The sequence below is a fragment of the Bos grunniens genome, chromosome 8, assembly GCF_055505025.1.
Source record: "Bos grunniens cultivar Pamir isolate PY7600 chromosome 8, Bosgru_T2T1.0, whole genome shotgun sequence".
NCBI classification, from domain to species: domain Eukaryota; kingdom Metazoa; phylum Chordata; class Mammalia; order Artiodactyla; family Bovidae; genus Bos; species Bos grunniens.
The window spans coordinates 105273791-105300349 of record NC_141172.1 but is presented as its reverse complement, the minus strand read 5'-3'; the positions used below and the strand labels follow the sequence as shown (position 1 = coordinate 105300349).

Below are 26559 nucleotides of genomic sequence, written 5' to 3'. Positions count from 1 at the left end.
ATTCAGGCTCATTGTAACACTCAGTGTGTTCATGCTCCAGACTCAGGTATATCACCATGAGATGGAAATCAGGCTTCTGACCTGGGCCCTGCCAATGACTGTGTCATAGATGTTGGGGCCCAGGTTTTATTTTATACAGAAAGGCAGGATCAGTCAGGGACAGCAAGAACTCTAGGAATGGAATCCCTAAAGTACAATGGGTTATAGACATCTTTCAGTGGGACGTGTGGGCAACTTTTACAGCCGTGGTAGTGTTTACCTCAGGCCTTCAGCAATGACTTGGCATTTAGGTCTTTGGAGCATGAATCTGCAGCCTCTTAATCAGTAAACTCTGATGCTAATCCCTTGAGCTTTGGGGTCACTGCATCTGTGAAATACAAGTATGCGACGAGATTAAGAGCTTTATGATCCTCTTCAACTCTAAAGGCTATGATCGTATGAAGAAAGCAGCATTTTGGAAAGAGTTCCTGCTGCCTGACTTCTGACCTCCACCCCTTATTGAGGGCATAGAGTGGAGGCAGGCAGACCTCCACCCTGCACTTCCTCAGCTGTTTGGCATTGAGGGAACTTCTCAACCTTCCAGCCTCCATTTCCCTCCGTGTGTAAATCAGACAATATGGTGTCTGGTTTGCTGGGAGCCCGGGAGGATTTGATGAGCTAGTAACACCCCAAAATTCCTCACTTTGTCACAAGCCCCCAGTAGGAGTGTGAGGACGGTTAGCTGTTATCTCTATCGTGCTTGCTGCCCCTGCTGTTGGAGTAATGAATTTCAACTCCCTCCCCCTGCATTCTCCAACTGCTGGGAGAGAAGATGTAGCAGACAGGGACAGAGCGCCAGCAGGTGGTTCCTGTCTGCTGAGACGTGAGTAGTGACCCTGTCTCTGGGTGACATTGTGGGGACTCAGCATTACCCAGGCTGGAGTCCTACAGGCCCGTTATGTCAAGAGAGGGAATGTTTTATGGAACCCCAAGAGCAATTAACCCCGAGAGCTGACACATAAGCTGCCATCCTCCAGGAGTGATGAGTACCTTCCCTAACCTCTTCCGTTCCTCTTTACCAACATCCCCCCCACCTCTCAAAGCAGGAGCATCATTTCTTCTCCTGTCCTGGAAACGTGCTCGTCATGAGCCTGTCATCCCTAACGCTGAACATTTCTTTATTTTCTTTCTGAAACCAGTTATATTAACCTGTCTGGGATGCGGGCCGCTCTGACAAGGAGCCAGCATGTTGTTTGGACCCGTCTCTCACCCCACTGCCGGCTCTCCTCCCCTGAAGTCTGACCAACTCAAGTCTCCAGTTTTAAAAGAGTTTCAATGTCAGTTCTTGGGGTTTTGCATTTTCTGCTTGCTCATTGCTAACCAAAATGAGTTTTCTTCCTCTTGGGCCAAAAAGGCCACATGTGGCAGTGGAAAGAGCTCAGGCTTCGGAGATGAGCGGAGCTGGGTGTACATCCTGCTGCTGTCCTGTACCCACGGCTGGCCCCTGGGAAGGCCCTGGGTTACTGCTCTAGACAACAGTTCCTCCCCCTGGGAAAGGGGGCTGGGAATCTTCTGATCTCATAGACTTGTACAGAAGAGCATGAAGAAACTCCATGAATGGGGTTTACCAGAATGCACGGCCTGTGGGGGAGGTCTGCAGGAAATGTTAGTTTCTTTTTCTTCTTCCTCTTTCATTCTCTTTGACCCAGTTGCTGGTTTTCAGTGTCTCTTTTTTCCCCCAGGATAATCTGGGAAGAGCTACTCTTTAAGAGGCAAGCTGGGAGTCCCACTGGTCCTGAGAAGAATGAGCATCTAGGATCATTTGGAGAGAAGTAGGAGAAGGCGATGGCACCCCTCTCCAGTACTCTTGCCTGGAAAATCGCATGGACGGAGGAGCCTGGTAGGCTGCAGTCCATGGGGTCGCTAAGAGTAGGACACGACTGAGTGACTTCACTTTCACTTTTCACTTTCATGCATTGGAGAAGGAAATGGCAACCCACTCCAGTGTTCTTGCCTGGAGAATCCCAGGGACGGGGGACCCTGGTGGGCTCCCGTCTATGGGGTCACACAGAATCGGACACGACTGAAGTGACTTAGCAGCAGCAGCAGGCTGAAAAGAGGGAGAAGGCGATGGCACCCCACTCTGGTACTCTTGCCTGGAAAATCCCATGGACGGAGGAGCCTGGTGGGCTGCCCTCTCTGGGGTCGGACAGAGTCGGACACAACTGGAGTGACTTAGCAGCAGCAGCAGCAGGCTGATAAAAAAGAGCATGAGTGCAGACTCCCGAGTTTTAATTAAGCACAGGTGGACATCAAACCCTCCATCCATGGCTGCCAGAAGAGGTGATGGAAGAGTTCGGATGCTTAGGCCCAGAGGCACGGTGTCTCAGTCAGAAAGTCTGGGTTCACACCCCACAACCACCACTTCTGTCTCTGGGACCTTGGGCAGGATGTTCACATCCTCTCCTGTTTCACACGTTCAGTGTCTTCAAAATGAAGATGGATTAGACCCACCCCAGCTAGAGATTTCTCGATATGCATCCTTCTGCCATTGGGACTTTTTCCTCATTCTCTCGCTTCTCCTCCTGGGCTTTTGCTCTTCCAACTTTTCTTACCTTCTCACTTTTGCTGTACCCTGCCATGCCTCTCTGCCCCTCTGTCCATCTCTCCTGGCTTTTTGTTCTGCCTCTTGTGTGAATATCTTCCGCATAGCTTACTGTCTTTGTCTGCCACCCTCCAGTCATCCCCTCTTTGCCTTTCTCTGTGTTACTCTCTTCATTTGTGCTTCTCTGTGTGTGTCAGGTTTCCCGAGTGGGGCTGGTGGTCAAGAACCCGCCTGCAGTGCAGGAGACTTAAGAGATGTGGGTTCGATCCCTGAATCCAAAGATCCCTGGAGGAGGGCATGGCAACCCACTCCAGTATCCTTGTCTGGAGAATCTCATGGACAGAGGAGCCTGGTGGGCTGCAGTCCATTGGGTCACAAAGAGTCAGGCACAACTGAAGTGACTTAGCAGGCACTCACGCATATGTGTATCTCAGTTGCTTAGTCCTGTTGCTTATTCGAGTTCTGGTTCATCCTTCTCTCTCTCTCTCTCTCTCTGGCCCCCGTTTACCCCCACTCCCTCTCTCCACCCCACCCTAGGAAGGCAAATTGCTTTCACAGCCTCTCCATCCATGTAACTTTACACAGCACCACAGAGTTGAGACCGACTGTAGGAGTCAAAGTCAAGTCTGATTTTTTCCTTTTTTTTTTTTTGTCCTAAGCTCACCCTGGTATAACATCAGCACTCAGGCCAGTTTAAATTGAATTTCCTTGTTTGTTTCATTTGTTTTACTTCTGAATGAAAACAAAGAGCAGCAGAGGGCGCGGGTCCCCGGCAGCTCTGACTGTGCCCAGCTCCGGCGCCTTTGGGCTGCTGGAGTCGGAGGGTGACCCTGAGCAGGGACTGCCGCTCAAGGCGGAAGGGTCAGACCCAGCTGCATCCATCGCTTCTGCCCTCGCCTGGCCAGAGGCCTAGACACCCTTTTTGTCGCAGCTCCCCAATTTCCTATTATCCGAGGTAATTAGCCTCTGTCTTGCTTGGCCGCCTTGCCTTTCTCTGAGCATGGACGACTGCCAAAGGGTCCTGAGCAAACACAGCAGCAGCCAGGCCTAATTCCTGGGGTGGGGGCTCATCTCCACACGTTCGGAGGCTCGCCGCAGGCCTGCCCTCCCCTTCTGGGCCTCAGCTCTGTGAGAGGAATGCCAAGGAAGCCGGGGTCCTGCAACCCCATGCCCACACCCACAGGGGGACCAGAGGCTCAGGGTGAGGGAAGAGCCTGAGGTCAGGAGTTGGACTGGGAGCAGTTCCCACACTTGCTCCCAGCAAGACCTGGGAGTTCTCCCGAGCTCCTCCCCTGCCTCTGGCCTTGATGTTCTCACCTGTGAAATGGAAAGGTTAAACTCAGTGGGTTCTGTGACTTGCATACTGAGGCAGCGATGGAGACTCCGGACCAATGGCCCAATTCTCAGAGGCCCCAGGGCCTCCTGGATAACAGGGGTGAAGCAATGGTAAGCATGTATTGGGCACTCACTCAGTGTCAGGAACCAGGCCCAGGATGTTCCAGGTGCTGTCTCACTCCGTCCTCACCATAACCCTATAGATCTGGCATCCTCATCATCATATTTCATATCACAGGTGGGGAAACTGGGATTTCAGGGACTAAACATTTTGTTCAGAGTCACATGAGAAGAAGAGAGAGAGCTGAGTCATACCCAAGCCGACACCCCCCACCACCCCGCTGCCCTCACATGCTGCTCTTGGCCTTGTCCTTGTCCACTCACACACGTGGAATTCTCAGAAGTACCCGGTAGGGATAGTGGCGGAGGACCCTCTAACTACAAGCAAATATTTGCAATGGAGAGAACACCGGAGACAAGAATACCCCGACCTTCAGGAAAGGCACTTCACACCTCATCTTTCTCATCTGGAAAACGGAGCTAATTAATCCATCCATGAAATGGAGATAATTACACCTTCCCAAGACATTGCAAAGAGCAAACTGGATAGTATATGAGAAAGTGCTTTGAATCTGTCCTAAGATGTGTGAACATAAGAATTTACCATGATCACCTTGTCAAAAAAGCAGCAAAGGGAAGGGCAATAAATGTTCTGAAGGCATATCCCTCTCCACACGCTGCCGCATACATATTTTTAATTCAGGTCTTTGAACTCAGAGGTAAATTTGCACCTTGGTTCCAGTACCTAAGGGCTTCCCCTGTGGCTCAGCTAGTAAAGAATCGCCTGCAATCCAGGAGACCTGGGCTCCATCCCTGGGTTGGGAAGATCCCCTGGAGAAGGGAAAGGCTACCCACTCCAGTATTCTGGCCTGGAGAACTCCATGGACTGTATAGTCCATGGGGTCACAAAGAGTTGGGCACGACTGAGTGACTTTCACTTCACTTTCAGTACCTACCCCGTGTGGCCCTGGGCAGATTTCTTAACCTATCTGAGTTTCAGTTTTGTCATCTGTACAATGGAATCATCTTACTAATAGGAACGATTTCATAGGATCACGAGGATTCAATGAACCAAAATGTGTAAAGAGCAAAGATAGTCTGCAGCTCACTGTCAGTACTTCATAGCTGACGAGAGGATGACCGCTGTTTCTACTCTTTGTTATTACACGACTCTACCTAAGCAGTCACGCCTGGGGTCACTGTGCTGACTGCTGTGTTCACAACATTCCACTGGGAGAGCGAGTCAGTCCTTCATCTGACCCTGATCCCTTTACTCATCACTCTGCAGACAGTGCTAGAATGTACCTTCTTTAGGGTCTTTGCTTCTACTCTTCTTTCCCCAAGAGGGCCTTCTCCTGACTCTTCCCATGACCCCAGCTCTGCTCTTTCAGGTCTATGATCAAATGTCATCTTCTTAGAAACAGCTTCTTTGACCACATTATCTGCAGTAGATCACATCCACCATACACACAGACATACAAAGCCATGCCACTTAATAGAGCAGTAGTGATTTAGCATCTGATTTACTTATCTGTTGGGTTTCCCTGGTGACTCAGATGATAAAGAATCTGCCTGCAATTTGGGGGACCTGGTTTTCATCCCTGGGTTGGGAAGATCCCCTGGAGAAGGGAATGGCAACCCATTCCAGTATTCTTGCCTGGAAAATTTCATGGACAGAGGAGCCTGGTGGGCTACAGTCCATGAGGTCACAAAGAGTTGGACACGACGGAGGGACTAACACTTTCACTTTTACTTCTCTGGTGTCTGCCTTTTCACACTAGACCATCCACTGTGTAGGGTAGGGTCTGTGTCTGCCTTCGTCATCCTATCTCTCTGGTGCCTAGAACAGTGTCTGATGCTGGTAAAGAATCTAGTAAATAGTTGTTGAATGATTTTGGAAAAATGTTGAAGTCAATGCAGAAATCTGGAGACACTGACTTCTCATCTTCACTTCCTTTCTCACCAAATGTTCAGAAGACATCCACTGAGTGTCAGGCTGTGATCTGGAACCATATCTCTGTATCCATCTCAAGGTTTCTGTGTGTCTGTAGCTACCTACCTGTCTATCTTGTTGTTGCTGTCCAGTTGCTAAGTCATGTCTGACTCTTTGCGACCCCATGGGCTTCCCTGTTCTTCACCATCTCCTGGAGTTTACCTAAACTCGGGTCCATTGAGTTGGTAATGCCATCCAATCATCTCATCTTCTGTTGCCCACTTCTCCTCCTGCCTTCAATCTTTCCCAGCATCAGGGTCTTTTCCAGTGAGTCAGCTCTTCACATCAGGTGGCCAAAGTATTGGAGTTCCATCATCAGTCCCTCCAATGAATATTCAGGGTTGATTTCCTTTAGGATTGACTGATTTGATTTCCTTGCTGTCCAAGGGACTCTCAAGAGTCTTCTCTAGCACCACAGTTTAAAAGCATCAATTCTTCAGCACTCAGCCTTCTTTATGGTACAACTCTCACATCCGTACATGACTACTGGAAAAAACCCCATCTTAAATCTTATCTATCTTAATCCTCAGAACAACTCTCTAAGGCAATGACTGTTACTCTTATGCAACAGATTAGGCAATTAAGGCATTGAGAGGTTAGATAAGTTGACCAGAGCCTCCAGGCTAGTAAATGGAGAAGATAAGATTTGAATTCAGCCAATTTATTTCCAGAGGTTCAATTTGAAATTACTGCACTAGATCCTATCTCCCTGAGTTTGCATATCCCAAATCCATTGAGTCCTCCATGCCATTCAACCATCTCATCCTCTGTCATCCCCTTCTCCTCCTGCCTTCAATCTTTCCCAGCATCAGGATCTTTTCCAATGAGTCGGCTCTTTGCATCCAGTGTCCAAAGTATCTTTTATACAGAGCTCCCTACTCAGATGAGTTGGAAACACTATGGGAAACAGATTTTGAGTCCTGCCATCAGATGCTGCATGGCTCCCCCTGAATCCCAGACTTCAGTTCTGGTGATGCCATACCAACAGTTGAGCCCCAAGTCTATGAAGATCCCTGCTCCTCCTGGGGACACAGTCCTAATGCTAGTTTTGAGGTGCTCAGGACCTCCAGGTCTCATGGACTGAATTGTTTCCTGGCCATGTGTTTCTGCAAACAAGTGCAGGCTCCCTGTCCCCAAAATACTGTTCCAAAAGCCCAGGGGCTTGAAGCCTTGGGTGTAGCATTGCTGGGTTCCCCATCACCTCCAGGACACCCCCCACCCCTTGCCCAGGCACAGCCTGGGCAGCGCCTTGAAGAAGCATCCAGGGCCACTGCCATGGATACTATAATTACATAGTAGATGAATCTCAAAGTTTCCTTTTATTTACATTCCTCCACTGCCCTCTTCATTTCCTCTCTTTGTGCCAAGAATCAGCACAGAATTTACCGGAAAATGCATGAAAGTCATCAGGAGCCCTTCAGGTCTGGCTTTCGTAAGTGCTCGCCCAGAGGATGGGAAGCAGGGGGCCTGCGGGTCATCCTGCGTCTGGCCCTAGGACGCTCCAAGTCCTTGGACGACACGGCATTTCCACCTCAGAGGCCTGTGTTTCTCCATTTGTGGGAGAGGGGTGGAGTGGCACCACCACCCCAAAGAATGTTTTATGAGTTCAGATCAGTTCGGAGGCTGGGAGATAACAGAGCCCAGGATGTGGACTCCAGGCCTCGGTGATCAGAGACAGAAGGGTCGGAATCCAGGTTGAAGAGCTTCATCTGGCTCAAGGCTCTGTGCGTCTTCCCTCTTCCAGCTTCATGCTCCCATCTGGGCATGGCTGGGCTGGGTTCTCAGGGGACTCTCAGCTCCTAGGGGGAAGGAGATGTGCACAGAGGAAACCCCCCGTGCTGACTAGGGTCGAGGCAGCTGCCTCTGAGAGCCGAGGCTGAGGCCCGAGGTTGATCCAGGACACAGCAGGGACAGAGCCAGGATGGGCCTGACGGTTCCTGCCGCGCTCTTGCCTGGCTTTTTCTTCCCGCTGTGAAACTTTCTCAGTCTCTCTTTTTTTCTCTTCAACCCCCTCCTCCTCCCCTACTTCCTTCCCTCCTCTCTTCCTCCATCCTGTATTTCCTGCATCTTTTCCTTTCTCGCTCTCTCCTCTCTCTGAGTCCCCTCCTGTTCTTCCATCATCCCCGACTCCCCACACACTTTGTCCCTTTCTTCTTGTTTCTGTCTGACTCTCCTTTCCCTCTCTTTCCTCCCATTGCCATCCTTGCTCTCCTCTCTCCTGGGTCTACTTCTCTTATCCTCACTCTCTCTGTGTATGTACATCTTCTTTCTCCTTTTCTTCCCACATTTTTTGGGGGGAAGATTCCCTGGTGGCTCAGACGGTAAAGCGTCTGCCCGCAATGCGGGAGACCTGGGCTTGATCCCTGGGTTGGGAAGATCCCCTGGAGAAGGAAATGGCAACCCACTCCAGGACTCTTGCCCTAGAGAATTCCATGGATGGAGGAGCCTGGTGGGCTACAGTCTGTGGGGTCGCAAAGAGTCAGATACGACTGAGTAACTTTTCACTTTTTAGTCATCTGTCCTGCTCGCCCCCTACTCTCATCTCTCTTTCTCCATGTTCTTGTGTGTTTCCTTCCTACCTTCGCCTCTAGCCCTTCCCACCCCCGCCTAAGAGCAAGGGTCCAGGCCTATTATATGAGACGGGGGTGGACAGTCAGTAGAGTGTGGCCAAAGGAGCTGGATGTCGGCAGGAGCCAGGGGCCTCTAATGTCCCTAAACCCAGATGGAATGTGGCCTTGCTCTGGCTGCGGTGCCCTGTCCCAGCGGTCAGGGGGGTGCTCCCTCAGAGGACGAGCAGCCTAGCTGCTCGAGACTCAATTCCATCCAGCGTCAGGTCACGCTAACCTCTCCAAAGTGCTCAGTCGGGGCCCCAGAGAGGGAAAGAGCTGTCCTCTGGCCAGAAGCAAATACAGCCGGGAGACCCAAGCCAAGAGAGACTCGTAGAGGAAAAATAACGCTGTTTTTCAGCCGACAGACAGCGAGGCTCCTAAGACCTGCTGGACTCTCAGGCAGGCTGTTCTTTCCTCAAACTGCGTCAGAATTTCATCCAGGAATGGGAAGCCGGCCAGGCTTCCAGAGGGACAGGGCACAAACGGCTGATGCGAAGCCGTGGAGGGTGCGGAGGCTGGGAGCTGAGGCTGGAGTGGGGAGCGGGGCCTTGAATGCTGGGCGCAGGAGCTGGACTCGGTCCTGTGGGCCGTGAGGAGCCAGGAAGAGCTGTTGAGGAAGCCCAGGATGTATTTAAACCTGTGCTTTCAGTGCCAGCTCTGAGCATGACTCGGAGGGCAGGCTGGATCGAGTGGAGAGACCCGGAGGCCATGGGGGGCAGTAAAGGCAGGGTCCTCGCACACTGGGGTCCAGTGAGCAGGGCCCTGAGTAGGGCATGTGCGGGGCCCAAGTGGAGCAGCGTGGGCTCAGCTCACTTCCGGAAACATCCGGAAGCAGCTTTTTCTCTTCTGAATATCTGAGCCCGGCTGTGCAGAGTGCTCAAGAAAAGGAGATATGTGTCGGGTAGCCACAATATGCCTTTTCTAAAAAAAAGAAAAATTTAATTGGTGTATAAGGGCTTTACAACGTGTTCATTCCTGCTCCACAGTGAAGTGAATCAGTTCTGTGTATACGTATATCCCCTCCCTCTTGGACCTGCGTCCCACCCACCCCTCTAGGTCGTCGCAGAGCACCCAGCTGAGCTCACCGTGCTCTACAGCAGTTTCCTGCTAGCTCCTGATTTTACACATAGTAGTGTATTTATTTCAAACCCAATCTCTCCATTCATCCCACCCTCTCCTTCCCCTCACACATCTGCTCCCTGCGACTGTATCTCTATTCCTGCCCTGAAACTAGGTTCATCTGTACCATTTTTCCAGATTCCACCTGCATGCCTTAATAGACTAACGATTGCTGGTTTTCTGTTACAGTGTGCCTGATACTAAGCTAGTCAGTTGGGATTTAGAGCTAACCAAGCCAAACAAGGCCTCTGCCCTCGCAGGGCTCACAGTTGTGGTGGGGAGGCTGAGGAGATGGAATGACCCTTCACATCAGGCTCGGATGGGAAGGCCTGGGGGCGGTGATTACACTGAGAAAGTGTCACAGCCCAGAGAGGTTGGCTGTAGGGCTATTTTGCAGATCTCCTATGAAGTTTTCCTGCAGAAATAAGAGGAGGGGTTGCACTGGGTTGAACAGTGTCCCCCCAGAAATCATGACTACCTGAAACCTCAGAGTACGACCTTACTTGGAAATAGAGTCTTGGAAAATATAGTAGATTAAGGGATTCCCTCATGGCATCCAGTCCCATCACTTCATGGCAAATAGATGGGGAAACAGTGGAAACAGTGTCAGACTTTATTTTTGGGGAGCTCCAAAACCACTCCAGATGGTGACTGCAACCATGAAATTAAAAGATGTTTGTTCCTTGGAAGAAAAGCTATGACCAACCTAGACACCATAGTAAAAAGCAGAGATGTTACTTTGCCAACAAATGTTTGCCTAGTCAAAGCTGTGGTTTTTCCAGTAGTCATGTATGGATGTGAGAGTTGGACTATAAAGAAAGCTGAGTGCTGAAGAATTGATGCTTCTGAACTGTGGTATTGGAGAAGACTCTTGAGAGTCCCTTGGACTGCAAGGAGATCCAACCAGTCCATCCTAAAGGAAATCAGTCCTGAATATTCATTGGAAGGACTGATGCTGAAACTGAAACTCCAATACTTTGGCCACCTAATGTGAAGAACTGACTTATTTGAAAAGACCCTGATGCTGGGAAAGATTGAAGACGGGAGGAGAAGGGGATGACAGAGGACGAGATGGTTGGATGGCATCACCGAGTCAATGGATGTGAGTTTGAGTAAACTTCAGGGGTTGGTGATGGACAGGGAGGTCTGGCGTGCTGCAGTTCATGGCGTGGCAAAGAGTCGGACATGACTGAGTGACTGAACTGAACTGAACCACAAGCTAAGGAACGCCTTGGGCCCTCAGTGGCTGGCAGAGAAAAGGAACGGTTCTTCCCAGGAGCCCTTGGGGTGGGAGGCAGGGAGCTCGGTCCTGCCATCACCTTGATCTCAGACTCCTAGCCTCCAGAGCTGTGAGATCATATGTGTCTGTTGTTTTAAGCCCCCATGTCTGTGGTAACTCATTATGGCAGCCACAGGGAACTAACACAGGAGTTTCAGGCAGAGGATGGATTAGGAGAAGCCTGGAAAAAGAGAGAGTGTGATGAGGCAGATAGTGTAGCTGGAGTGAGGAGGGCAAGGGCTGGAGGTCAGAGAGCTGGGGCTACAAGCAGGCGAGGGCCTCATCAGCCACGTCGGGGCCCCTAGAGGAGCTGAGTGTGGGATGAGGCAACAGGGATGACCTGAAGGAGCCTCATGGCTCCAAGCATGCCTTCCCGACTTGCAAGGGGAAGACCAAGCATCCGGACAGTGTCCAGAGGAGAAAAAGGAGGTCACCAAGGGCCCTAGAAGTGAGGTCCCTAGAGAACATTTCAGGGGCCTGGACTCTTCTTTCAGTTAAGAGAAGACACAGGGGTTGGCCCACTGTTTTCAACCCTCTGTAGAGCCACGTGGATATCAGAGGGCACCGATGTGTCCACTCTGACCCCTGGGGGTCAGGATGGGGTGATGTGTGGGAGGCAGATTTCAGGTCCTGTCAGGACTCAGTGGCTGATAGTCTCAGGGGATGCTGTGGTCTGCGCTGGGGAGCAGGGAAGTGAGGGAGGGGGACTGGCCTTATAAGGATGAATTGGCAAGTGGCCTTAATGGGTCGGCGTGACCAGGGGCTTCGTAACAGGGAGTGGTGGGGACTGTGGTAAACTGGAAATGGAGCAGAGGACACTCAGCTCCAGCTCATCACTACTATGTGAGAATGTAGATTCAGTGTTGAATAACCTTCCAAGCCATAACCTAGGCTTAAATGCAATCTATTAATTAGTACTTGCTGGAAGCCAATTCAAAATTGGTCATATAAACCAACTGTGTAGGTCACAATGAGCCTGCCATTTATTGATTTAGGCTCTCTTATCTAAATCAACTCTTTCAGTATATAGGTAAGGGAGCTGATGCCCAAAGAGACCCATAGGCTTCACAGTGAGGGCAGAACCAGGATTAGCACACAGGGTTCCTGATGCTCCATCTACAGCTCTTACCATCAGGCCTTGACTCCCTGCCTTTTATCTTGGGGGTGTTTGGTTGAGGGACAGCTCAGAGACAGCTGAGCAAAGGGAGAACGCCCCAGGATGGGGTCACAAGTCACATATAGCCCAGCTAGGCTGCCCTCTCAACCTTGGACAAAGAGCTTCCTCTTTCTGAACTTCAGGGTCTTCCTCATCACAGTGAGGAGACTGGATGGTAAACTCCTTTCCTTCTCTGACTTTCTAGGACTCCAGGAACCCCTGAAATAGGAAGAGACCCACACTCAAAGCCAGGTCTCTCCCTGCTCCCATTACCTTGGCTGTGGGTCCAGCACGACAGCCTGAGGGGCTACCCACACCCCTGCCCACCTCCAAACTCCCACCTCCGTCTGTGAAGGAGGCTGCTGTTAGGAACAGTCTTGAGGTCATCACTGGAAAGGTGCTAACAGACTGCAGGAGATCACCGTGAATGATGTGTAGAAACTCAGAGGCCAGACAGAATCCAGATTTCTGGCACTTTTCCCTCTGTTCTGTTCTCCTTGCCCCCAAGGGCAGACTCTCCCAGGTTTCAACAACCCCCTTCTGGTTTCACATTTGAATCACAGCACAGCAGAGCTTGAGGACTCAGACCTCATGGACCTAAACTTTCTCTCTCAGGAGAAACTGCAGTTCAGGGAGGGTAGGGGCCTGGTCACTCAGAGAACAGGTGTCAGAGCTGGGCTGGACCATGCTCTTGACTCCACTGTTGACCACCTGCTGCTCTCTTGTCCTAAATCTGAGCATCCATGTGCCCTCAATCATCTGAGCTTCTGAGAGGCTAAGAAACTAGGATTTTAAGTCAGGCTGTCCTAGCGTCAACTCAAATCTTTCCAGCTATACAAGATACTTGTACCATTACAAGGCTGTACAAGATACTTATTTTCCTGGACCTTAATTTCCACATCTGTAAGGTGAGGGTGTTGACACTCCCTACACTAGAGTTTTTCCAGTGGTCATGTATAGATGCGAGAGTTAGACTATGAAGAAAGCTGAGCGCCAAAGAATTGATGCTTTTGAACTGTGGTGCTGGAGAAGACTCCTGAGAGTCCCTTAGACTGCAAGGAGATCCAACCAGTCCATTCTAAAGGAGATCAGTCCTGGCTGTTCTTTGGAAGGAATGATGCTAAAGCTGAAACTCCAGTACTTTGGCCACCTCATGCGAAGAGTTGACTCATTGGAAAAGACTCCTTTGCTGGGAGGGATTGGGGGCAGGAGGAGAAGGGGATGACAGAGGATGAGATGGCTGGATGGCATCACCAACTCGATGGATGTGAGTTTGAGTGAACTCCAGGAGTTGGTGATGGACAGGGAGGCCTGGTGTGCTGCAATTCATGGGGTTGCAAAGAATCGGACACAACTGAGCGACTGAACTGAACTGAACACTCGAGTTTTATTGTGGTACAAATAGAGTATTTAATATGTGCAAAGCTCACAGGAATAGCAGGTCTAGCACCCAGTAGGTGCTCAGTATCAAGTACATACAACACGTTTCTTTAGTAGGACTTCACCAGGACCATGAAAGAGAATCATAATTGGCTAATTGTCTTGCCTTCCCTCTGTAACATTGCCACAAGTCTCTGTTCACTCTGAGCATCTTTTAGGAACTTTCTGGACATGATGTGGCAAATTTGGAGTCATCCCCCAAATATTTAACAGAAGAAACGCCTCCCCCGCCCCCATTTTTTTTCCTTCTATCATTCCTTGAAAGTGAACGTGTTACTCATTCAGTCATGTCTAACTCTTTGCGACCCCATGGACTATAGCCTGCCAGGCTCCTCTGTCCCTAGAATTCTCCAGGCAAGAATACTGGAGTGGGTAGCCATTCCCTTCTCCAAGGGTGCTTCCTGACCCAGGGATTGAACCTGGGTCTTCCACATTGCAGGCAGATTCTTTACTGTCTGAGCGACCAGAGAATTATTCCTTGAGTCCATGTCTAATGTAGTTCTCATGATCATAGAGAACTAAAATTGCCAGCAATCCAAGAGTAGAACAGATTTTAGAAACCATGTTTAGATGTCTATGCATCCCTAGCATATGACTTGGAATTAAGCAGGTGCTCAATTTAGAAGTCAACAAAGGTCGGGAATAGATGTAGCAGGTTGAATGGATAGAGTCAGACTTTCAATTAAACATCTGTCACCATTAGCCAAGGGCATTCATGGCAATGCCATGGCCCTTGCCTACCAATCGATAGTGTCATTGACCATTTATTAGGCTCTCACTACTGCTATGCATTGTGCCAATATCTTTATGTCCACTAATGCTTTGGCTTTTCACAATATGGTAATTTCTAAGGTAGGTACTATCTAATAGGTACTATAGTAGGTCCTTTTTATATATAAGTAAACTAAGATAGAAGGGCTAAATGACTTGTTCAAGGTCTCCCTTATTAGTAAATGGCAGAACCGTGAGTCTAACACAAGATATCTAGCTCTAGAGTCCACCTGTGGATCTTCCTATGTGTTCCTCTCATAGCCAGGGGTGCAGCTGAACCTCGAACACATATGGCCTAGACCGAAAGAGCTTTGCCCAGTGTTAGGAACAAACTCGTAAGGAGCTAATTATCCTGGAATAGAGGGTGATTTGCCTCATAACAAAGTTTTGAGGAGGCTGTGGTCTCTAATAGCCAGCGTACCTGGGGGAGGTGCATTTGAGCTGGCTCTGGAGGAACAGATTGCAGTGACCATTTAGAATTAGGGCTGTTATTGCATCACCAGCTGAGGGAAGACAAGGAGGTGGGAAATTAGAGGGACATGCAGGGTAGGGAACAGCAGAAAGGTGACGATAGTTGAGATCCACAGTATAAAAGGGTAGAAAGGCAGGGCTTGTGAGGCTTTGTAATGCAGACCAAGGAGTTGATTTGTTTTGAGCAGTCATGAGGAGACCACATTTGGGTTTTAGAATGACCTCTATGGAGGATGGGTTACAGTAGGGCTTCCCAGGTGGCTTAGCAGCAAAAAAAGTCTGCCTGCAATGCAGGAGACGTGGGTTCAGTCCCTGGGTTGGGAAGATCCCCTGAAGAAGGAAATAGCAACCCACTCCAGTACTCTTGCCTGAGAAATCCCAAGGACAGAGAAGCCTGGCAGGTAACAGTCCATAGGGTTGCAAAAGAGGCAGGTATGACTTAGTGTCTAAACGACAACAAGAAGGGAGACTTCAGGGGCTATTGTAACAGTCCTGGTAAGAGATACTGAATCTGTAATTAGGACAGCAGAAAGAGAGGGATGCAGAGAGTAGGACGATGCGGGATGGTTATGTTCACATTTTTTTTTTTTTTTTGGCGTGGGGGGAATCTATCAAATGACAAACAATAAACCTCATTGAGAAGACAGCCCAGCACGGGATTTGAAATTTTAAGATCTGAGTTCAAATCCTGACTCTACCATCTTGCCTTTGGGAAGGGTAGCCTATGAAAAAAATGCTTAAGTTTTGAGACCAAGCCTTTTCCTGTATCTGAAAAGTGGTAGTAATATATTCAATTTCAAAATGTGCAAGTGGGATTAAAAATATATATATTCTACATGTCAATTTCTGACACCTCATAGGCTCTTTATGCCTATCAATTTTCTCCCAGTCTTTCCATCTGCTTCAGTCCTATTTGCAGGAAACATTCATATTCATTCTCTCCCTCACTCCGCCTCCTGACTGCCCAACTTCCCTCTCTCTGTCCCTCTTTCCCCAGGATGCCAGAAATGAAATAACATTCTTTGCGTGTTTGTTCTAAAACTTCTGGCCGCCTTCCCGCAGACCCCAGGCTGGGTCAGGACTCATTTGCATTAGCATGTGTGAGGCCAGCCTGAAGGGGAAGGAGAGGCCTTGTTTTCAGGGAGTTTCATCAGGTGCCCCTGCCAGAAAAAGGAGAAGTTACTATGTCTTTCTGGGAAACATTCACAGACTCAAACAAGCAAGGAAGGCCCGGGGAACCATCTCACTTGTGAAGAGGTTGGTGGGTGGGTGAGCTGCCTGCCGGACTCCCAAAACTATACCCAGCGCCTCTCATCCTTATCACAGGCCTGCCCCCTAGAAATCTCTCCTTCAACATGTGTAATAACTTAAGACCATAAATAGACCTTTCTTAATCCTATCTGTGGCCTGTAACAGGGAGAGGGGGGAGAGAGAGTGCACAGGGGCAAGGAGGACACGCAGAAGCTACAGGATAAATAAACAGCAATCTTGCTGGCTTCTAGATGGATATTAAACCCACAAAAGCATCTTTAAAATAAGCAGTGGTAATCCCTGGAGCTTTTTATTTGTTCTTGCTTTACTCCTGTGAATTTTTAAAATAATACCATGTCATGGAGTTACACTTTCTCTCAGGAATCTCAGTAACTGTGTCCAAAGCCAGATAACCAGTTGCAAGCCAAAGGAAGCTCTTTGTAGTTGTCTCAAGAGTGCTACTGCCACCATGACACAGGCTACTCTAGAGGCAAGGATTATACCATTTATGGAGAAGGGAATTGAGTCCCTGGTATTTTATTGGGTACCTTCCCATAATTCCCCACTATTTTTCTCAGTTGCTAGCCTGGATATGTCTTCTCCAGGCAAGACTTTTGCCTCGTCCTTTTTAATACTATTCATGTAAACACTTGAGGGAAAATAAAAGATTCAACGATACATATGTTTTGTACTTGGAGTGCGTTCAATACGTCAGGCACTGTTTTAAATGCTTTACACAAATTAATTTATCCAATCTTCTCAGTAACCCAATGAGGATAGTGGTTTATGATTCCCATTGAACTGATGAGAAAACCAAAGCCCAGAGAAGTTAAGAAATTTGCTTAAACTCACACACCAGTCAAGAGCCAGGATTTAAATTCAGACAGGCTGGCTCCAGAGCTCAGGCTCCTAATCATTAACCAGCCCAGCCTCCCCAGAAGCCACGTTAGCATTTAATGAGCCAATGCACTGCAGATCTTGTGCTCTGGCGCATCACAGGGCCTTGGCGTAAGCTGCGCCATTTATTCAGTTCTCAACCTCGATGTTGCTTCCTTGGAATGGCCTCCCCAGAACCCGTAATCTAAATGAGATTCCCCATCCCTCTCCTTTGTTACCGTTGTTAAACTTTTCAGTGACATATTTATGTGTGCTAATGTGTGCCCCCGATTAGACTTGATAGTCTATGAAAGTAAAGATGGCATCTCAGAGCCCGTGTTCTGAACCTTTGCAGTGTATTCCCTTCTGTGAAACTCTATATGGATATGTAGAGGAATGAAGCACAATCTCTGCCCTAAAGAGCTCTGGGAGGAGCCAGATGTATACACAAACCGCCATGCCACAAGCCAATTAAAACTGGTGAAGTGGTTCTACAATACCGTACAAATGATGATCCATGGGGGAAAAAGATGGGGAGAACAAGGAAGTTTTTTTGACAACCAGGAATGACCTCCAGTAGCCTTTCTTAACCGGTGCTTGCTTACTCTCTAAGGGTATGCTCAAATGTAGCATCCTCACTCAGATGGGTGTGTGTTCACTCCATGTGCTTTTGAGTATCTGCTTCTCCATAGGGCTCTGCATTACATCCCAGAGACCCAGAGGGTCAGTACAGTCATCCCTCCTGCCATGGAGCTCATGATAAAATGTGGCCCTTGATAAGCCCATGAGAGCTCAGAGAGGAGAATGCCTCCTAGTCCAGTGAAAGCTGGCCAGAAAGGGTGACATTTTAGTTGAGTGTTAAAGGACGAGCAGGATCACTTAGATAAAGATAGTGGATAGAAGGGACAATAAATGGCTTTGCAGGGAGAGGAAGTCATATGTAACTGAAGAGCAAGGTAATATACCAGTTTACTACTCAAGTCACCTTGAGGCAATGGGGCAAATTTGGGTAACGAAGTTGAAGAGGTTGATAAGGCTAACATCACAAAAGCATGCTATTGCCCAGCTAAGTAGTATGGGCTTTATCTTGAGAGAAAGCAGAGCTGTTAAGGGTTTGAAGCTGCTCAGTAGACATTGTCAGATTTGCATTTTAGGGGGATCCCTTTGGCTAATATACTGGCAATAGGGTGGAGGTGAGAGAGAACGGTTGGCAACAAATAAGGAAACTGTTCCCAAGGCCTGGGTGAGAAGCAGTGACATCTGGTATAGACCAGAATTGGAAGAAAGGAAGGTGGTTGAAATTTACAGTCTCAGATGAATGGATCAGAGAGGGCGAGAGGTGAGACAGAGACAGCTCCCCAGCATGCACCAATTTATCCTACTTGATGCTCCTCAGTGAGGACTTGACTCTAGTCTCTTGCTTTTGGGGCTAGCCTAAGATAGAAAGCATCTTCTAAGCACCTACTATGGACTATGACTGTTCTCTGGAAGATAAAGAAAAAAAAAAGTAAGCTAAGTAAGTCAATGTAAGTTGGCAACAGCCCCCGTTATTCTGTTTCTGGTTTTTAAGGGTACTTGACACTTGTCTGCTCCTGAAATAGCAAACAATTATCCAGAGGTGCCACTACCATGTGAGAAACTTATGGGGTTAAAAGAAGAAAAAGATGTGGTTTCTTTCTCCCAGAGAGCCCTCATGCCGGGGGCTGACCGCAGCTAAAGGATAGATGAAGATGGTAATTTCCTGGCTTCATGTCCTAGGTATCGTGTTGGCTAAAAAGTTGGTTTGGGTTTTTCCATCAGCTGTTAAATGGTATGTGAGATGGTATGGAAAAACCCAAACCAACTTTTTTTGCTAACACAGTACTAAAAGACACTTAGAGGAAAAAGTGATTAGTCCCACCTGAACAGGTGTGGGTCTTTCCCAGAGCCTGGAAAAGTGGTCCTGAGCCAGGTAGAGAGCGATCTGACCCAAGGTACACGACCAGGCAGCAGTTGTGCAGTTGGGGTAGTCCTCCTTCTGGGACAAGAGCCCACTACAGTCCTATTAATGATGATGGATGTCTCCCCAGCCCCTGCTTGAGCATGTAGAAATGCCTCAGATATGGCTTAATCTGTAAAGAATCTACCTAAAATTCGGGAGACCCAGGGTTCGATTCCTGGGTCAGGAAGATCCCCTAGAGAAGGAAATGGCAACCCACTCCAGTATTCTTGCCTGGAGAATCCCATGGACAGAGGAGCCTGGCAGGCTACAGTCCATGGGGTCGCAAGAGTCGGACATGACTTGGTGACTAAACCACCACCACTACGTTAAGCATTCAATTCAACAACATTGGCATGTTTAATCTTCACAATAACTTTCTACAAGATATCGCAGAAGGGTATGGTGAGAATCTGAACTCTTGGATACAAGTAACAGGAACTCAAATCAAAATTGCTTATAGACAAAAAATGGAACTTACTTCCATCCACTGGGAAGTTCAACGGGTATGCTAACTGTAGCTGCAGAGACATCCAGGAGTTCAGGTGAAGTGACATGATATCTGCATCTATGCCCCAGCCTCTGTGTGTTGGCTGCATTCTCAGGTGGGCTTTCCTTATGCAGGGACCGAGATGGGCCCCAGCAGCTACAGGCTTTGATGGTTCTTCAAGCCTGTGATGTCAGAGAAAGAGAGACATATCCCTTTCCTACCAATTCTATCAGCCCCCGGGAACAAATTCTAGTTGCCATGTTTGGGAAATGTCAGCACTTCTATTGTGGGAGGTAGGGATGTGAATTGGAGAAGGCAATGGCCACCCACTCCAGTACTCTTGCCTGGAAAATCCCATGGACAGAGGAGCCTGGTAGGCTGCAGTCCATGGGGTCACGAAGAGTCGGACACGACTGAGCGACTTCACGTTCACTTTTCACTTTCATGCATTGGAGAAGGAAATGGCAACCCACTCCAGTGTTCTTGCCTGGAGAATCCCAGGGATGGCGGAGCCTGGTGGGCTTCGGTCTATGGAGTGGCAGAGAGTCAGACACGACTGAAGTGACTTAGCAGTAGCAGCAGGGATGTGAAATGGATAGTCCCACCCAAGTCATAATAAGAGATGGAGAAATTGTTAAGTGGATACAGTCACTGTGCTTCCAGGAAAAAAAAAAAATAGAAAAAGGAATAAGAAAGACTGGGTAAAGGAAGCAAATGAAACTGAAAACAACAACCGCTGTCCTTAGAGTTTTATCATCCCCATTATACAGATGAGAAAACAGAAGCTCACAATGGCAAAGCACATAGGGCAGAGTCTATAACTAGGTCTTCCTTTTTTTTTTAATTGGGGTATATGGACCTCGAAACTATCATACAGAGAGAAGTTATAAAGAGGAATGACTGTGTCTTTCTGATGCCAGGACACTGGGTCCTTCCTGCCTCTTGCTGCTGAGGGTTCTGTCTGAGGAAGGCAAACAGTACTTAGGTACAGCAACCAAACGAGGCCAGGCCAGGAGCGTCCCCAGAGAACGGCCTGGTGTGGCTGTGAAGCAGGCGCTATAGGGAACTGCCTAGAAGCCCCAGCCTCACATCCAGGCTGTAGGAAACATCCGTTGAGCCAATGGCAGCAAGGCTCATGGTCAGAGAGTGCAGAGATGTGGAGGTACAGAGACTGGCTGAGAGACTGGAGATCAGAAGTCTCCTCGTGCCATCTTAGTCCTTGGACCAGTCCAGACCTCAGAGGTTTCTCTGTCGGACAGAACAGTTTTGTCTTCAAAGCCAAGGTGAATGCAGCACAGGAGCCCTCACCCAGCAGCTGACGGTGGGCCAGTTCTATCACCCCGCCACTCCCTGCCTGGCCTTGATGCAGAAGCCCCCGCTCCACCCTCCTGGCAAACATCAAATTTTCTGAACGTAAAGTGTGGGCAGTAAAGCCTGCTTTGTCTTGCTTTCAAGGTTATTTGTGTAATAAGCTTTACAAAGTGTACATTGATAGGTGTCAGGAAGGCATGCATTTGTTTGCTTTAATCATGAAGACGGAAATGCAGAGAGTATGGAGACAGTACAGTGAGCCTCCATGTGCCCGCCACGCAGGATTAATACATGTCAGGCCTCTGTCACATTTGTTTCAGAGCTCTTTTCTCCTGAAAGAAATTAAAATTAAAGATACACTTGAAGATTACTTTGCCTCCCTATCACCAGTCTTATCCTGTTTCCTCCTTCCCTCCTAAGACATAACCACTGTCCTAAATTTGTATCAGTGTAGTCTGAAGAACAGAGTGAGTTTATGGGTATTTGTTTTACTTTTTTAAAAAATGTGTGTATTTTTTAATTGGAGGACAATTGCTTTACAATATTGTGTTGGTTTTATATATCAATATGAATCAGCCACAGGTGTACATATGCCCCGCCCTCTTGAACCTCCCTCCCACCTACCTCCCCATCCCACCCCTCTAGGTTATTTGGCTTTTTAATTTCCACCGGCATTCCTCACTTCGTATGTTAGAAAATTGAAACTGCAGCTTCCTCCAACTGACACTGTGGAGTTTTTGTTATTATTTATTATTAATATTAACTTAATTTCTGTAGCAACCATAGTCACAGAAAGTTCCACTGTGTTTTATCTCCCTTGGGAAACTTTTTTCCCCCCTCTTCTTATGTCACTACCTGAAAGAAAATAAATAAGTATCTTTAAAATGTATTCTTCTAATCTTGTGCTTACGCAAAGCCTTACGTCTCTGAGAGCTTGTCCAGCCGTGGCGAGGTCTTATCGGGGCCGGATGCCCCAACCGTGCCCAGCCAGCCTGTTCCCTTATTCTGGTGGCTCAAGGTTTCTAAGGCCGATGTGTCCAGTCGACCAAAGAGGCTTATCTTCATGGGGCAAAGGGAGCCGGATGGCGGTTGGGGCTCTGAGATATTAGATGAAGGCTGTGTAGGGTTGCCTGAGTTCACAGCAGAGATCAGACCTGCTGGCTAAAGCAAAGAGCCCCATAGTGGGGAGAGTGCAGCCATAGATACGGATTTGAATCTAGTCTTCTGCCTGCCTCATCACCACAGGGCTCTGAGTCCCAAGTCTGCACATAGGGGAGGGAGAGGAACCTCTTTTGCGTGTTTCTTGGGGAGTCAAGGATCAGGCTTACAGCAGCCATTGCACTTGGCACTTACTTACCACCAATAATGGCTGATGGGAAGAAGTGGTGATTTGGGCCCTCCTGGCAAGCAGAGAACAGGGCATGTGGCCCAGAGAAGGGTCATCAAAGGAGTAAGAGGAGGGGGAAAAAAAATCAAAGCAGCAACAACTGCCCAGTGTAAGGGCTCTCTGGAGACCCCACCTACAGCTCAGACTAAATGGGGTAGAGACAGTGCGATCCCCATGGGGAGGGGTTCCCCGCCATCAGCGCTATTCTGACTCCTCACTGTGAATCTGCTTACCATGCCAAACATCTGTGCAGCATCTTACCTTGGATTCAAATTCTGGATTTGCTTTGAACTTCCTATGTGACCTAGGACAAGTTGGTTGCCCTCTCTGAGCCTTAGTTCAAGAAAGGGTTTAAATGAATTACTTGGTAAGATGCTATCCTGGTGCTAACAGTTGTTCAGCTTGTGAGAATGCTTTGAGTTATCTTTCGGAACCTAAGGCTGACACCAGCAAGGCTGACACTCGAGCTTGCTGGGCAGCTGAGTCCAGCTTCTCTGTAGTTTCCACCTCGGTGGGGAACCCTGAGATATCACAAGTCCAAGGCCAGGGTGCTGTCATCTTTTGCCTTTTTATTGGCCTTTGGGATTGGGTAGTTGATCTTCAAGGCATCCAGGTTTATGCCACCCACCTTTACCCTCTATTGCTTTGGCCTTCCTAACTTGGTGAAGGCAGCAGCTTGTAAATCTTGCCTAAGCCTTTGTCGACCGCTTTCACTTCTCTAGGCAGTTTTACCAGAGCTTGACTTTCTGCCCGATCTTGTTCACCACCGGCACCTGTGGACGTGTCTTATCCGTTCAGGCAGGTCTGTGAGTGCCTTGTGGATTAGGGCTAAAGTGTTGTTAATTCATGATGGGAGTGATGCCCCACTGCACTGAACATAGTTGGACGTTGTTGTTTATCAAAGTAACAGGAAGTGCAGATCAGGGGCTTTCAAAGGGACAATTCCAACTATGGATTGAGAATTTGGCTAAGAGTATCTTATCCACTCTGAGTCTCCTCTTAACAATCCTGTGAGGCAGGTGGAATTGTGTTTGTTTTGTTGACAAGAAAACTAAGGTGAAGCAGTGAAATACTTAGCCAGTGTCACATAGCCTGTAAGCAACCGAGAGGATATTTAAGCCCAGAACTTTCCATTTCCAAATCTATGCCTCTGACCTTGGCAACATACTGAGGTCCTGAAGGGTTCTGCTGCAGACTCCTACATTTACAAATAAACCAAAGTTATAACCATCGACTTGGGGCTCCATTGCAGGTCCTGCTTCCCCTTTAAGAAATTCTGGAATAGGGGTTGGGGCAAGAGGTGTTTGCTCAAATTCAAAGGTCAGAAAGCTGCATAGGTAAGAGACCCCGACCCCACATGTCTACTGTGGCCACCACTTGGAGGCAGGATGCTTCTAGACTGACACCACTGGTTTTGTTACTTTATAGAGTGTGTGTGTGTGTGTGTGTGTGTGTGTGTTTAGTTCTAATTCACAGAGCATAAATTTCATCCTTTCAAAGTATATAGTTCAGTAGATTTTAGGATATTCATAAATTGGTTCAACCACCACAGAAATTCCAGAATATTTTAATTATCTGAAAAAGAAACTCAATACCAATTAATAATCTCCCCCATCGTCCCTTCTCCCAACTCTGGCAGCAACCACTAATCTCTGTCTGCAGGAATTTGCCTATTGTGGACATTTCATATAAATTGAACCATATCACATGTGGCCTTTTCAGCCTGAATTCTTTCACTTATCACAATGTTTTCAACTTTGATACTGTAACATGAATAAGGACTTTATTCCTTTTTATGGTTGGATAATATTCAATTGTATGAATATGCCACGTTTTGTTTATCCATTGATCAGCTGATGGTTATTTGAATTGCTTTCCAATTTTTGGCTATTAAGAATAACAACACTGTGAAAATTTGTGTACAAGTTTTTCTATAGACATATGTTTTCAGTTCTCTTGGGTATATACCTAGGAATGTAATTGCTGAGTTGGATGTTAATATTAGGTATAACTTTGAGGGAAACTGCCAAACTCCCTTCCACTATGGCTACACAATTTTACATGCTCACCATCTATATATGAGGGTTCCAATTTCTGCATCCTTGCCAATACTTCCTATTTTTGTCTTCTTTATTGTAGCCATCTTAATGGTTAAGAGGAGATGTCTCATTAGAGATTTGATTTGCATTCCCTGCATGACTGACAATGTTGAGCCTATCTCCATGACTTATTATTGACCATTTGTATATCATCTCTGCAGAAATGTTTTTTCAAATTCCTTTGCCCATTTTTACATCGTGCTATTTGTCTTTCTGTTATTGAGTTATAATATTTCTGTATTCCAAATATTAGATCTGTATCAGATAGAGGATTTATAAATATTTTCTCCTGTTATGTTGGTTGTCTTTTCACTTTCTTGACAGCGTCCTTTAAAGCACTTTTTTTTTTTTTTTTCATTTTTGGTGAAGTCTCATTATCTCTTTCTTCCTTTGGTCATGCTTTAGGTGTCGTATCTAAGAAATCATCACCTAATCTAAGGTCATGCGGTTTTACTCCTATGTTTATTTCTAAGAGTTTTATAGTTTTTGCTTTTGCATTTAGGTCTTTGATCCCTTTTGAATTATTTTTTTATATGGTGCGAGAATGGGGTCCAGTTTCATTCACTTGCATGTGGCTGTCTGATTGTTCCAAAATAATTTGCTGAAGAAATTATTATGAAAGAGATCATTATTCCCCCATTGCATTGTCTTAGTACTCTTGTTGAAACAAGTGGCCATATTCATTTCTAAACTCTCAAGTGTTCTCCATGCACCTATATCTATCCTTATACTGGTGATAGACAGCCTTGATGACTGTAATTTTGTAGCAAATTTAGAAATCAGGATGTGTGAATCATTCAAGTTTGTCTTTTTTATTTTTAAAGATTATTTGGCTATTCTGGGTATTGTGTATTCCCATATGAATTTTAGGACTAGTTTGTCAATTTTTGCCAAAAAAAAAATCACCTGTGATTTTTTTTATAGGGATTGTGTTGAATCTATAGATAAATTTGGAAGTAGTTTCATATTAACAATGTGAAGTCTTCCAATTCATGAACACATGGTATCTTTCCATTTATTTAGGTCTTTTTAAATTTCTTTCAGTGATGTTTTATAGTTCTCAGTGCGTAAGTCTTACACACCTTTGTTAAAACTACTCGTATCATTTTATTCTTTTTGACAATACTGTCAATGAAATTGTTTCTTAATTTTATTTTTCTGATTCTTCATTGCTAGTATATAGAATATAATTGATTTATTTTTATTAATCTTTAAACTTGCAACTTACTGAACTATTTTTTTTGAAGATCTTTGTGTATGTATAAATTCCTTTGTTTTTGTACATACAAAATCATGTCATCTGCAAATATAGATATTTTACGTTTTTCTTTGTTGTCTGGGTGACTTTCATTTCCCTTTTTTTGGCTTAATTGCCCTGTCTAGAACCTTCAGAGCAATGTTGAATAGAAATAGTGAAAGCAGCCATTCTTGTCTTGTTCCTGATCTTAAGGGGAAAGCCTTCAGTCTTTACCATTAAGTGTGATGTTAATGTTCCACAGATATCCTTTATCAGCCTGGGGATGTTCCCTTCTATTCATAGTTTGTTGAGTATTTTTATCATGAAAGGGTATTGGGCTCTCTGAAAGCTCTATTCTTTGCCTATTGAGATGATTATGTAATTTTTGTCTTTTATTCTCCTAATATGATGTATGATGTTGGTTGATTTTCATATTCTGAATCAGTCATCTTTTCAAGGGATAAATCCCATTTGGTCATGACATATCGTCCTTTTTAACGTATGTTACTAGGTGAGTATTTTGCTGTGTTGATATTTATAAGGAATATGGAACTGTGTAAATGTGTGTGTGTGTGTGTAGTTTCCTTGTGGTACCTATTTTTGGTACCAGAGTAATGCTGGCTTCATACAGTTACCTGGCAGTGTTCCCTCCACTTTTATTTTTGTTTTGGAAGAGTCTGTAAAGATTTGGTGTTAACATTTGGTAGACTTCATGAGTGGAGACATCTGGTGACCCATTGCTTCATAGGGAACGAAAGCTGGGTCCATGGGGAAGGGCGTCACCCTAGGTCATAGTGCTGATCAGGGCACAGCTGGAGAAGTCCAAGGTTCAGAGCACTGTCTCTGGTCTTCCTACTGCTATTGAAGCAGGTATTGTTGTCACAGTGTAACTGTTAAGGAAACAGATTCATAGGCATAGTATGACTTAGCTGCACACCAGTGGCTGAGCTAGAGCTCTAACTAAACCTTGTGAAAAGTGGTGGTTTCATTGCTTACAACACCCTCCAGGGTGATTGTCTTTGCCTATGGGGTTGATTTTCAAAAAAGCATCATTCTCACTTTATCTCACATGTTGTTGTTGTCGTTCAGGTGCTAAGCTGTGTCTGACTCTTT

The 26559-nt window shown here is 46.8% G+C and overlaps 1 protein-coding gene across 6 annotated transcripts in view; it reads left to right on the top strand.

The window, feature by feature from the left end:
* The window catches only part of ASTN2 (astrotactin 2), a 1042634-nt gene that overhangs the window by 983271 nt on the left and 32804 nt on the right, over positions 1–26559 (top strand). The window contains exon 21 of one of the 6 annotated variants that reach the window (XM_086413914.1): positions 1722–3243. The exons of the other annotated variants lie outside the window; for them this stretch is intronic. Coding sequence (XP_086270040.1) covers positions 1722–1815 — 94 coding nt within the window. The 3' untranslated portion in view covers positions 1816–3243. Of the gene's footprint in view, positions 1–1721; positions 3244–26559 lie in introns of those variants that run through there. 6 annotated transcript variants of the gene reach the window in all.